The sequence below is a fragment of the Hemitrygon akajei genome, chromosome 23, assembly GCF_048418815.1.
Source record: "Hemitrygon akajei chromosome 23, sHemAka1.3, whole genome shotgun sequence".
In the NCBI taxonomy this organism is placed as follows: Eukaryota; Metazoa; Chordata; class Chondrichthyes; order Myliobatiformes; family Dasyatidae; genus Hemitrygon; species Hemitrygon akajei.
The window spans coordinates 64,846,208-64,860,910 of NC_133146.1; the positions used below are offsets into that span (position 1 = coordinate 64,846,208).

At 38.8% G+C, this 14,703-nt stretch overlaps 1 protein-coding gene across 1 annotated transcript in view; it reads left to right on the forward strand.

The window, feature by feature from the left end:
* Positions 1-14,703, forward strand: part of LOC140715509 (uncharacterized) — a 449,684-nt gene that overhangs the window by 307,752 nt on the left and 127,229 nt on the right. The window contains exons 13-14 of the mRNA XM_073027850.1: positions 2,870-3,048; positions 6,597-6,712. Of these exons, the coding sequence (XP_072883951.1) occupies positions 2,870-3,048; positions 6,597-6,712 (295 nt within the window). The remainder of the gene's footprint in view (positions 1-2,869; positions 3,049-6,596; positions 6,713-14,703) is intronic.

The following is a 14,703-nucleotide window of genomic DNA, read 5'->3' on the forward strand; positions in this document are numbered from 1 at the left end:
TCGAGCCAGCCAGCCTCAACCAGTTGCTCCTAACCCTCAGTAACCTTGTTGCCATGTTATGTTAAGAATCTGCTTTCTCTTATGGCTCCTTGTAGTTTATTATTTTGCAGTTTATTAGTAAAATATCATTTATTGCTGAAACTCTACTTTTGGATGAAGTCTCCTCTACACTTCCTGACACTATCTCGGTGACAGTAAAATTTCAATCACACATCCAGTGTTTACATTTTGTAAATTAAAGGAAGAATGTCTGTATATATAATTCCTCAGTGTCTCCATTCTAGCATTCAGCTCCAAGTCAGATGATTCTGGGTTCATTACTGTACAGAAATCTGACTGCAAAATCGTGGATACAATCATTTGCAATGCTAAGGGAATGCTATGTTATAGCACTAAGAGAATCCTACATTGTAGTACAGCGATGCTCCATTGTAGTACGAAGTTAATGCTATGTTAGAGTACAGAAAATGCTATATTTTAGTACAAAGGGAGTGCTACATTGAAGTACTAAGAGAATGCTACATTGCAGTACTAAGGGAATGCTGCACAGGAAACTGGGATTAACAGATAGGAATCTTGGACCAATTGGGCTGAAAGGCCTGTTTCTGTGCTATATTGACTGTATGAGTTTATCTATCTATGTTACCAAATTGGAACACTGTAAGATAATGCTATAGATCACATCTTACTGTATGAACACTGAACTTTACAATTTCAGACAACCATTACTCCCTGCGTTTCTACCCTCTGTCGCACCTTGTGATTCATCTCCAGTCCTCTAAGTATTGTGCCCTGACCCATACCCACCTACAGCCTCCAATCATCCATTATTATCCCTCTCCTCCTTTAGGTTCATCCACTACTGCTCACATGCTGCTGCTGCTTCAATCACCATATTCCCTCCCCCACCCTTACCCCCTGGGTTTCAGCTGCCCTTCATCTCTCCCTTAATCATTACAATTATCACCTTCCTTACATGTAGCCCTTGAAGTCCTGATGAAGTGTCTTGGCCTGAAACATCAACTGTTTATTTCTCTGTATAGATGCTGACTGACCTGCTGGGTTCCTCCAGCATTTTGTGTGTGTTGTTGCTTTGTGTCCCTGCTTATCATCCTCCAGCCTCTATCTTCACCTTTGCCTTCCCCTCCTCCCACTTGACTCTATCTGCCTTGTTTTCCCTGTCGGTTTCCACCTACCACCTACCTGCTTCTGTCTCCCATCTCCACCACTCACCCCCCTGCACCTGTCAGCTTGTGCCCATCATCCTTACCCCCTGCTTAGTCCACCTATCTTTATTGTCTCCTTTCTCATCGCTATTCCTCATCTCTTTTTACCGGATGTTCTCCCTCACTACTCCCAGTCCTCATGCAGTTCTTGAGCCACATTGTGGACCATTCAGAAATGCTTCTTGGTCAGCTGACTTCCTTCTGAGTTGGCACTGGAATGTTTGGTGACACTTGCTGACTGCCCCCAGCATGTGTTGGTTGTTAACTCAAACTGCGCTTTTCACTGTATGTTTCAATATATATGTGATAAATAAATGAGTCTGAAATCTGAAATGCAGTATTTTCTTTATGGCTGTCTATAGAAACAGGTTGATTTGTGTACAGCATAACAGCAATCAGTTGTACTCCAAAAGGTGATAAAGCACTTTGGAATATCCTGTGAGTATGATTGGAATGATACATTCTTTGAGGAGATGACTGAATTACACAAGAGAGGGCTGATACAAAGAATTATACACAAAGCAAAATAGGATAAAGGATAGGATTTCTCTTAACATTTGGAATAAAAGAAATCCAAGCTAATAACATGTAAGACTTATGCTTATAAACCTTACCCACACTCTGCGGAGTGCGGTACAGCAAAGGGATGTGGGAATACCTATCAACAATTCTTCAAAAGTGGCATCAGTAGAAAGGGTTGTAAAGAGAGCTTTTGGCACACTGACCTTCATAAATCAGGGTATGCTATGTTGAATTTGTCAGGGTCTAATTTGGAATATTGTGTGCAGTTCTGGTCACCTATCTGCAGGGTATATGAAAAATGAGGTTGAAAGAGTACAGAGAAAATTTACAAGGATTTTGCTGGAGCATGAAGATCTGGGTTAAAGGGAAAGACTAAATAGGTTAGGACTTAATTCTCTGAAGCACAGGCGAATAAGGATAGATCATATAGAGGTATACAAAATTATTAGGGGTATAGATAGGGTGAAGACATGCAGGCTTTTTCCCCTCAGGTTGGATGAGACCAGAACTAGAGATCATAGATTAAGAATGAAAGGTGCAGTATTTAAGAGGAATCTGAGGGAGAACTTCTTCACTCAGAGGGTGATCAGAGTGTGGAATGAGCTCTGGATGCGGTGGATGCAGGTTCAATTGTAACAGTTAAGAGAATTTTGGAGGGATATGGTCCAGATGCAGGTAGCTAGAATGAGGCAAAAGATCATGTCAGCATGGACTAGATGGGTTGAAGGGCCTGTTTGTGTGTTGTAATGCTGTATGGCTCTATAACTAAAAGGGTAAGAGCAATTTGCTTCTTTGTATTGCTACTCAGGAATGTTATATGTAAGGGACCACAATATTGCAATCTGAAATAATGTGCAGTGGAATAATATAATTATGAAGTAAAATAACTGTCACTTTAATTTCTGATAATAAATGAATGCTGGTAGAACGATATTAGTGTTTTGTTGGGAATGAAAGTGGGCAACTGGTTACCAGATACCACCTAGTGGACACAATGGAATATATTCGCTTGCTGCCTGCTGCTTGATGCAACAGAGAAAGTGGGTAAGATTTGAGCAACTGTGAAACATTTCACTATCCTTCATACAGTTCCTCTGAACAGCTTGTTTATTTAATCACAGATGGAAATCCATCATCTCTAAATGAGGTGGAGAAGCAAGAGGATGGAAGTCTACAACAAGTGTTCACGGATGAATTTGTGTTGAACAAGTATTCTGCCATGCTTTACATCTCTTGCAATGGCGGGATCACTTATGAAGAAGCAGGAGAAGGCACACTGTGCTTAAGCTGTGCAGAAAAGGCAAGCATAGTTTTGTTTTGTTACATGGGGATGGGAAATGATATTTTGTTCTGAAGCAAGAATATACAGTATGACTGTGTGTAAAGTTTATCAAAAGGTCAAAAACATGGGATAGCATCGCTGGCATTTCTTTAAGATACCAGTATTTTTCAGATACTATAATGATACAGCTGTCCTAATATGCTAAACTCACCTGACATGAATTAACAACCTAAGGTTGTAATACATTAATAACCCACATCAACAAGGAAGGAAGGAATCAAAAATTATTTCATTTGAAGATAATGCTTTCCTCTTCTTGTGGTTATCTTATGACCTGAGTTGCACAGACCTGGAAGCCTCAAGATTCCATCTTCAATCTGTGCTGTAATCTATCCTCAGTCAGCTTTATCTAAAGTAGGACAATGGGAAAATTGGTCTGGTCACATGGCCCAGATCATAACCTGGTTAATCTTCTTGGTAACCAAACCCACCTATTTGTTAGGCATATGAAAGATGCATCTAGTCCAAGATCTTTTGATCATATTGCCCACTTGAGACATTGTTTCAGCACACGTGTGAAGACTGTTGATACAAGTCATTATTAAACGTGCATTAGTACTTTTCTCCACAGCAAAGAATTATAAGACAAGGAAAAAGAATAGAGCAACAGGCAAGGAGTGAAAGCGATGTTGGTGATAATCAGTCAGGTGACCAAAATCCCTGCTGAGAAGCAGAAAAGAATAATTTCAAAAGCATTCTCCTAAAAGTAAAACTATTAAGAGAAATCTTCAAAGGTGAATGACCAGTAGTTCAGAATGAAGAGTGTGATTCTTAAAAAAAAATTGTCTACTGTCGCAGACTCTGCAAAATATGTTTGGCAACGAAAAGAATTCCCTGTGATCATAGAAGCTGAAGATTAAGATTTGATAGGTATACTACATTGTAACATTAATGTTGAAATAATCTAGGAGGTTTGTTGATACTGAAATTTGGCAGAAATTACTTATAATTCAATAAGACATGAACGAGCAAAGTTTTGAGAAACTGTGAAAAATACTGTCTTCTGACTTGAAAGACATTTAGTGGGAATCATGTTCACAGTGCTTTTTGTTCACCTAGAGGACCACATACCAGCAACAATGGTAATTACTGCTGAGTTAAACTTAATATTGAAAAATCAGTGGCCCATTAGAATCCTGGAAACATTAAAGACACTGAGCATATACTGTATCATAAATAATCATTCTGGAGAAAGGTTAGGGCGGGTCTTCTAAATCACTGCTGTCCTGAACAATGTGCACAGAGACACCTATCCATTCAGGCATATCTTAATTTCTTCCTAAAGGATTTTATTTTGCTGACTGGTCTCTACAAGTGTTATTGTTGACTAATAATTTGTGCAGGCTGTTATCAAGCATCATTTGTTCTGTATGAGAGTACAATGTTGTTTACAACGAGTAAGAAATGTATTTTTCCACACTGGAATATAATATGGATAAAAGTAATAAGTTAACACATGGTGCAGCTTACATCACAGGCCATAGAGCTCTGCCACCCTGTGGTAGGCTGGGATAATGGTATTGCCACTTTAAAGCCCAAGAACCTTGGCAATGATAAGATTCACAATGGACAGAAGTGACCATCTTGGTCCTGCTCCTGCCTCTACAGAGACAGGAGACAGATCTTATAAACATAAGAGATTCTGCAGATGCTGGAAATCCAGAGCGACACACACCAAATGCTGGCAGAACTCAGAAGGTCAGGCAGCGTCTGTGGAAATAAACAATCGATGTTTTGGACTGAGACTGGAAAGGAAGAAGGAAGAAGCCAGAGTAAAAGGTGGGGGAGGGGAAAGAGGATGCTAGAAGGTTATAGGTGAAGCTAGGTGGGTTGGGGAAGAGAGATGAAATAAGAAGCCGGGAGGTGACAGCTGGGAAAGGTAAAGGGAAGAAGAAGAATATGATAGGAGAGTAGAGTGGATCATGAGAGAAAGGAAAGGAGAAGGGGCACCAGAAGGAGGTGATAGGCAGGTGAGGAGAAGAGGTAAGAGGCCACAGTAGGGAAATGAAGAAGAGAGAAGCGGATGGGGAGAAGAATTTACAGGAATTTGGAGAATTCAATGTTTATACCATTAGGTTGGGGGCTACCGAGCCAGAATAAAAGGTGTTGTTCCTCCAACCTGAGGTGGCCTCATGTTGGCAGAACAGGAGATTATGAAACAACATATTAGCATGGAAACGGGGATAGGAATTGAAATAGTTGGCTATAAGATAGATCTTATGCTTGGATGTGCTTTCAAAGAGGCAGGGAAAATCGGGGACAGAGCCCACTCAGGGAATTCTCATGCACTTTGAGAAATCAGGCAAGAATCCTCCCTATCTTCATAAATTATTACCTATCAGGGAAAAGTAATAGAGAAAATTATTTTAATTTTGTTGTTTCTGGAATTAAAATATGAGACTGAATTCTATTTCTTTTTGGAAAATGAAGGGTTGATATTTTATAAAATGATCTGAAGTTTGGATCTCTTCACTGTCGTAGAGTTATTCTTCATCTGATTTAAAATGTAGCAGCTTAAAAAAGAAAGGAACTCTGTCCATAGATTTCTGTCTTTGGAAAGCAAAGAAAGAAAATTGATAACGCTTAAAAAAAAACACACAAAATTTGTGTTGCCCCTGGGTTTTATTTTGTAAAAATGGATATGTTATCTCATATGTGTTTTGATAGTGGCCCTATACCTCATTTACCACGGTACAATAAGGGTTATTATTTTATGCTGTGTTTTAGTTTTTATTAAAGGTTCATTAGACTATTTCTAATAAGCTGAAAAGCAGGCACTAATTAAAGACAGTTTACTATATTACTCTTAATGATTTGAAGAAGAGATTCTCCTTCTAAATAAATCTAGTGTTATTTAGATTATAATGATAAATGTTTAAACTAATCACAACCCAATATTTTCCATTATTATGATATCGGGAATATCGTTGTTTGCGCTTATGGGTCAATATGTTAATACTTGTTAGATTGAACAAGGGATTATTAAGACATAGCCTCACTTGAGTTCCTTTTTTCAGCAAATTACAAATGATTTCATGCAATGTGGTTGCGAATTCTGCCTCGAGTATGCTATGTTATCACTTAATCTTATGGAGGAAGTGGTTAACTGAAAACACGAGGTTTAGTAGAATTGGAAAAGAAACTCTGCCAGAGAGGACATGTATTAATCAGTGTCACAGGTGCTTATAATAGTCCAGCTAATTACTTCATTACTTCCCTCCACTCTACAGACCAGCTTGTTCATAGTGAACAACGTATAGTTCCATTACCAGTGCTTAGTGTGATGATTTTAACCATTCTGAGAAATCTCTGCAGGCCACAACAAGTAGTTGCTTGTTTCTCAGTATCACCGGGGACTTCTATTTGTGCATTCAATTGCATTTAGTAAAATCATATCACAGAATAAATTGTTGATAGAGGGCATATTTTTTTAATATTATATTGTATTTTAAATAACCTAATCTGTGTTTTGCCATTGTTCTTAAATATACTTTATTTTTTTAAAGACGTTGATCTGCCCACACAAAATTGGTTACAACTGTGTGATTGCACTGCCCAGGAATTGCACCCACATTAAAATCAGCAGACCCAAAGCTCACATCATTACCATGGAGGCTAAGCTGTAAGTAGTCCCCTGGGGCTTGTTGTCCTAATGAATGCCAGACCACAAATTAATGAAGTTGCTTTGGAAAAACATTGTGATTTTTAGTCACTGAAGCATCAGTTAATCAGTCAGAACCGGGACAGCTGTTTATAGCTTGTTATGATGTCAATTTGTTTACAAATTAGATTTTCCTTTTTAAAAACTTGGTGCCTAGCTGCCAGTTTGTGTCACTCATTATAAGGCTAAGATGCTCTCTGCTCCAAAGGAGTTCACTGCCTGATATCACCTGAATTCTTAGACCCCTACAATGGAATTGAGTGTAATTTGTTCTCGCTGACCCATGCTTCTCAGTGGCAAGAATCTGTGGTTATCCTAATTGGTTCATGTCAGCCATGAAAAACATAAGCTCCATCTGTTCTTCCTTCTCAATGATATCTTTTTGTTTTTTGAAACAATCCTGGTATCTGTTCTCTAGCAGAATTGAGTCTCTAAGACCTTGGCTCAAGCGGGGTGAAAGCCAATTGTTCATTTGGAGTAAACAGATATGAGATACAGAAATAAATCAGGCATAATAAAGAGTTGATATGCCCAGAGCAATCCAACAGCTATATTAGCTCAGTAGACCCAATTAGGAGCATTGTGTTTGATTCCTGCATTCAACTTGTAACTCTAACCCCAGCCCAACGAAGTACTAGATAGATGGATTTGGAATTCAGTGGAATATCATTTACTAATATAGAATAACTTCATATTGGAAAAATAGAGATACGGTAATATACTAATTCAGGTGGAAAATAGTAATAAAACTCTGATGTTAAAATGTCAAAAAATTTAACTGTTATATTTATAGGAACTGTTAATGCTATATTTAATCTTTCTGCAAATTGCTAATCTGATTGACTTTATAATATGGTAATTAAACAAAAATGTGTCATCTAAACTTAAAAGTGAACTAGATATTGGAAGAATATTCCTTTGTTTAGGATTTAGGTGCATATGACAAAAATACATATCCATGGTTCTGTGTCAATGAAACATTAGCGAATCTGTACAGTAATTTCATCATGCTACCAAGTTTGCATGAGTGTCCAGGATTAACAGAAACTTTTCTTCTCTTTAGCAAGCCACATGAAGTGAGATCCATTTTCTCTGAGAAGGCAGGGTCAGTGTTTGCCGTACCATCCAGTAATTTTGCATCATCCTGGTACTTACTGACAGAAGCATGCTTAGCCCACTGCTCTACCCTCTATGTACATATGACTGTGGCTAGGCATAGCTCAAATACCATCTATAAATTTGCTGATAATACAACCATTGTTGGTAAAATCTCAGGTGGTGACGAGAGGGCGTACAGGAGTGAGATATGCCAACTAGTGGAGTAGTGTCACAGTGACAACCTGGCACTCAACGTCAGTAAGACAAAAGAACTGATTGTGGACTTCAGGAAGGGTAAAACGAAGGAACACATACCAATCCTCATAGAGGGATCAGAAATGGAGAGAGTGAGCAGTTTCAAGTTCCTGGGTGTCAAGATCTCTGAGGATCTAACCTGATCCCAACATATTGATGTAGTTATAAAGAAGGCAAGACAGCGGCTATACTTTATTAGGAATTTGAAGAGATGTGGCATGTCAACAAATACACTCAAAAACTTGTATATTTGTACCGTGGAGAGCATTCTGACAGGCTGCATCACTGTCCGGTATGGAGGGGCTACTGAGGACTGAAAGAAGCTGCAGAAGGTTAGAAACATAGAAACATAGAAAATAGGTGCAGGAGTAGGCCATTCGGCCCTTCGAGCCTGCACCGCCATTCAGTATGATCATGGCTGATCATCCAACTCAGAACCCTGTACCTGCTTTCTCTCCATACCCCCTGATCCCTTTAGCCACAAGGGCCATATCTAACTTCCTCTTAAATATAGCCAATGAACCGGCCTCAACTGTTTCCTGTGGCAGAGAATTCCACAGATTCACCACTCTCTGTGTGAAGAAGTTTTTCCTCATGTCGGTCCTAAAAGGCTTCCCCTTTATCCTTAAACTGTGACCCCTCATTCTGGACTTCCCCAACATCGGAAACAATCTTCCTGCATCTAGCCTGTCCAATCCCTTTAGAATTTTATACGTTTCAATAAGATCCCCCCTCAATCTTCTAAATTCCAGTGAGTATAAGCCTAGCCGATCCAGTCTTTCTTCATATGAAAGTCCTGCCATCCCAGGAATCAATCTGGTGAACCTTCTCTGTATTCCCTCTATGGCAAGAATGTCTTTCCTCAGATTCGGGGACCAAAACTGCACACAATGTTCTAGGTGCGGTCTCACCAAGGCCTTGTACAACTGCAGTAGAACCTCCCTGCTCCTGTACTGTAAATCTACTGTTGTAAATCCTGTTGTAAATCTAGTCAGCTCCATCTTGGGTACTAGCCTACAAAGTACCCAGGACATCTTCAGGGAGCGGTGTCTCGGAAAGGCAGCATCCATTATTAAGGACCTCCAGCACCCAACGCATGCCCTTTTCTCACTGTTACCATCAGGTAGGAGATACAGAAGCCTGAAGGCACAGACTCAGCGATTCAGGAACAGTTCTTCCCCTCTGCCATCCGATTCTTAAGTGGACATTGAAACTTTGGACATTACCTCAGTTTTTTTGTAATATACAGTATTTCTGTTTCTGCTCATTTTTAAAAATCTGTTCAATATATGTAATTGATTTACTTGTTTATTTATTATTATGTTTTATTTTATTTATTATTTTTTCTCTCTGCTTGATTATGTATTGCATTGAACTGCTGCTGCTAAGTTAACAAATTTCACGTCACATGCCAGTGATAATAAACCTGATTCTGATTCTGAAATAACAAGTGCAACAACTTCAGGGAGCTTCAAGTACTCTAGAGTCATAGTTGAGAAACAAAGAAGATCAAGGAGATAAAGTGAGGGGAGGAATTGTTGGAGGATGAGAGGAACTGTAAAGAGTTTGAAGACAACAGTGAAGGTATTTTGTGTAGAATGTAATAAAAATGGATTATAATGGTGAGATAAGATTGAAGAAATGCTTTTGAAGAAGCCTGCAAATATAAGCTAGTGTGAAGAAATCAAAGAAAATGATTTCAGATTCTGAAGAGGAATACAACTCTACATCTTCTGAAAAAAGGTGAAAATGCAGCAATTTGAGAGAGTACTTAAAAAATAGAACATAGGAGCTCCAGAGATTTATTTTGAAAGCTCCAGTGTAATTTCTGTTAGAAATTCTGAGGTGCCAGATACAGCCTAGTAGCACCATGTGTTACTAAAAACATTTAAATACATACAGTATCTTGGAGGACCAGTCAGAAATAATGGAAAAATTACTTGTTTGTTTAATAACTAAATCTTGGCATCTGGAATAGGATCATTTTTAAAAACACTGAGTTCTTATATAGCTGGTGGAATTTTCCACTTCCAAATACCTTGGGATTAACCAAGAAGAAATCTGTAGATACTTAATCTTTCTATTGTTACTTTATCCCATTTTTAAGATGATTCCATTATTTTTTAGTCTTTCTGTATTTGATGCCATATATTCTGAACCAGCTGGTTATTAAAAGAAGCAAATGGGCCCCATTCAGCTGTCTTTCCCCTCCCTCTATTGGCCTAGTGATAAACTGGCATTAGCCATCTGAAGAGTCCCAGGGTCTGTGGCATTGACCAGTCACTTACTAGAGAATATGTGTGATAAATCCTGATAGTAAATTTTGATTAAATTACTCTGTGACATAATACAGTGATGGTCTATGGTATATTCCATCACTGGATAAGTTGCCCATGATAATATAAGAGATATTATTCTATCATTAATGGTTAAATATCAGCTGTGGTGGGACATAATACCAAATTTAGGAATCATGGAAAACCAATAGCATTCCTCAAAAATGAAAAGCACAAATTTACTGATTTAAAATATTTATTTACTTATTGAGATACAGCGTGAAATAGGCCCTTCTGGCCCTTTGAGCCACACCGCCCAACAACCCCAATTTAACCCTAGCCTAATCAGAGGACAGTTTACAATGACCAGTTAACCTACCAACTGGTATGACTTTGGACTGTGGGATGAAACTGGAGCACCCAGAGGAAACCCACACATTTCACAGAACGGACATACAGACTTCAGTTGTTCCCTGAACTCCGATGCGCTGAGCTGTAATAGCGTTGCACTAACTGTTGTGCTACTCTGGCACCTATAATGGTGTTAAATTTACCAAAATTATTGGTATGCATCCAGCAGTGAAACGATGGAGACATAAATATCTTAAATGCGGTACATTAAATATCAATTCATTAATTGCATAAAATTTCCTCAGATGCAAAATAAATTATCCTAATGCTTTTCGTTAGATGTTTGGAAAAAGTATATTGTATATCAATACTCAGTAGAAGCTGGGGAGCTGATTATTGACTTCAGGAGGAAAAAACTAGAGGTCCATGAACCAGTCCTAATCAGAGAATCAGAAGTGAAAAGAGTCAGCAACTTGAAATTCCTCAGTGTTATCATTTTAGAGGACCTGTCCAGGGCCCAGCACACAAGAGCAATTACAGCAAAAGTATTATTTTATTATTATTATTTCTTTCTCTTTATATTTGCACATTTTGTTGTCTTGTGCATATTGGCTGCCCTACATTGATGCTATTATGATTATTATCCTATTATGAATGTTTGAGTGTACCTGCAAGAAATTGAATCTCACAGTTGTATATGGTGACATATATATAATTTGATAATAAATTTACTTTGAACCTTGAAAAGCTATATTACTAACTCCAATGGAACAGTCTGATGTTGAATATCCCCTTGCACTATCTGGCACCTCAATATTCCTCTTGTAACCCATTTATCACTCATGTTTGGTACATCATTCTGCACTCTTGTAGTCTGAACTTTAGGGGAATGATTTAGTCTTATGATTTTATTAATCATTAGATCTTTCTCCATCAGATAGAGTTAATTTCAAGAAGATGTTCTGTTCACTTATTTCACTTCAGGTGGCAGATTCTTGGAAAGCATGAATTTGGTTTTTCAGTAATTTCTCAGATTCCTTTAATTTCCAATGCAAACATATGTGGAGATCTCAGGGCACACTACCACGTTTTTATTCAGTTTATCTATGGCATACATTGTCAATATATGACCTTATGCACTGTCACTGTATGTGCAAATGTATAGAAATATCTTCCCTCCCCCTCTCTCTCTTCCCCCCTCTCTCTTCCCCCTCTCTCTCCCACCCTCTCCCCCTCTCTCTCTGGTAGTGCGTGTTTTTAGGCTTTTAAATGGGAGACAAAAGAAGAGGATGCCCAGGGAGGTCTTGGATTATATTGGCTGCTTTACTGAGACAGTGAGAATATAGACAGAGTCCAAGAAGGGGAGGCTATTTTCTGTATTGCACTGAGCTGTGTCCACAACTCTCTGCAGTTTCTTGTGGTCATGTGCAGAACAGTTGTCATCCCAAGTCATTATGCACCCAGACATAATGCTTTCTATAGTGATTTGATAAAAATTGGTAAGAGTCAACAAGGACATGCCAAATTTCTTTAGCCTTCTGAGGGAGTAGAGGTGCTGGGGAGATTTCTTGAATGTGTCTTCATTATGGTTGGAGAAATACAAGCTATTAGGAATGTTCACACCCAGGAACATTTTAACCTTTGCAGTGTTGATGGATCATCATCTGACTACCAGCACATCATAACATTTTCCAACATCTTTATCTATTGTCTCATTTGCTCTTTCAGTAGAAACTGTTGTATAATCAGCAGGTATGGTCATCTGTCAGACCATCATCTCTACGCCTGTAAACTGTGGACCAGTGTGACTCTCCAATTCAGCAGATAAACATGCTGCACATCGGAGATACATATTTTCGTTACCATTTTACTCGCTATCTCCCTCTTTATATGTGCATAAATCTCAGGCATACATTACAGTTACACTCACTCATACTATATTTTTTTAAATTGACTCCCAGATTTTCATGGCCATCTGAACATGGAAATGTGTAGGAACATTTTTGTCCCATTTATTTTAGCAGGCAAATACTACAATAAAAAGCTACCACTCCTCCCCTTTTACAAGTAAAAAGCAGTGGAATACAATGTATGAAAACTGGATTGATGTATCCTAGTGTAAACAAAAAGAGGTTATCTTGCTTATGGCCTTGGAGCATTGAGGAAAATGATAATATTTTGCAGCATTTAAACAAGACAGAATCAATCATTGCATTTTCAAAATAATTTGCTTGCCTTTGGCCTTGTTGATCAACCAAGAACTTTAGAATATCACAGCCTCCAACAAGTCAGCTGATATTTGCATAAAGAGAATATATATTTATATGTTCATAGAGCCATAGAAAAGTACATCAGAGAAACTGACCCTTTGGCCAATCTAGTCCATGCGGAACCACTTAAACTGCCTACTTCTATCAACTTGCATCGGGGCAGTAGCACTCCACACCCTTATCATCCATGTACCTATCCAAACTTCTCTTAACTATTGAAATCGAGCTCACATGTACAGCTTGTGCTGGTAGCTCATTTCACACTCTCATACCTTCTGAGTGATGAAGTTTACCCTCATGTGCCCCTTACACTTTCCACACTTCAGCATTAACCCCAAACTTCTGGTTGTAGTCCCACCCAACTTCATCAGAAAAAATGTGTTTACATTTACCCTATCTATACCCCTCATAATTTTGTATACCTCTATCAAATCTCCTCTCAGTATTCTATGTTCTAAGGAATAAAGTCCAAACCTATTCATTCCTTATTCCTTATAACTCTGGTCCCCCACATTCAACAACATCCTTGTAAATTTCCCCTGTACTTTTCAACCTTGTTTACATCTTTCCTGTCGGTAGGTGACCAAAACTGCACACAATACTCCAAATTAGGCCTCAACAAGATCTTATACAATTTCTAAGTAACATCTCAACTCGTGTACTCAATATTTTTTGATTTATGAAGGCCGATGTGCCAAAAGCTGTCTTTAGAAGAATCAAATATTATCTTTTTTTTCACCGACAAGGGTTGTGAAATTTGTTAACTTAGCAGCAGCAGTTCAATGCAATACATACTATAGAAGAAAAAAATGTAAAAGTAAATAAGTAAATCGATTACAGTATAGGTATACTGAATAGATTAAAAATTGTGAAAAAAACAGAAATAGATTAAAAAAGTGAGGTAGTGTCCAAGGATTCAATGTCCATTTAGGAATTGGATGGCAGAGGGGAAGAAACTGTTCCTGAATCACTGAGTGTGTGCCTTCAGGCTTCTGTACATCCTTCCTGAAGGTAACAGTGAGCAAAGGGCATGCCCTGGGGGTTGGAGGTCGTTAATAATGTACGCTGCCTTTCTGAGACACCACTCCTTGAAGATGTCCTGGGTACTTTGTAGGCTAGTACCCAAGATGGAGCCAACTAAATTTACAACTCTCTGCAGCTTCTTTCGGTCCTGTGCAGTGGCCCCCCTCTCCCACCTCCAGAACAGACAGTGATGCAGCCTGTCAGAATGCTCTCCATGGTACATCTATAGAGGTTTTTGAGTGTTTTTGTTGACATACCAAATCTCTTCAAACTCCTAATGAAGTATAGCCACTGTCTTGACTTCTTTATAACTGCATCGATACGTTGGGACCAGGTTAGATCCTCAGAGATCTTGACACCCAGGAACTTGAAACTGCTCACTCTCTCCATTTCTGATCCTCTATGAGGATTGGTATGTGTTCCTTTGTCTTACCCTTCCTGAAGTCCCCAATCAGCTCTTTCATGCTTACTGACGTTGAGTGCCAGGTTGTTGCTGCGACACCACTCTACTAATTGGCACATCTTGCTCCTGTACAGCCTCTCGTCATCATTTGAGATTCTACCAACAATGGTTGTATCATCAGCAAATTTATAGATGGCATTTGAGCTATGCCTCACCACACAGTCATGGGTATGGAGAGAGTAGAGCAGTGGGCTAAGCACACACCCCTAAGGTGCA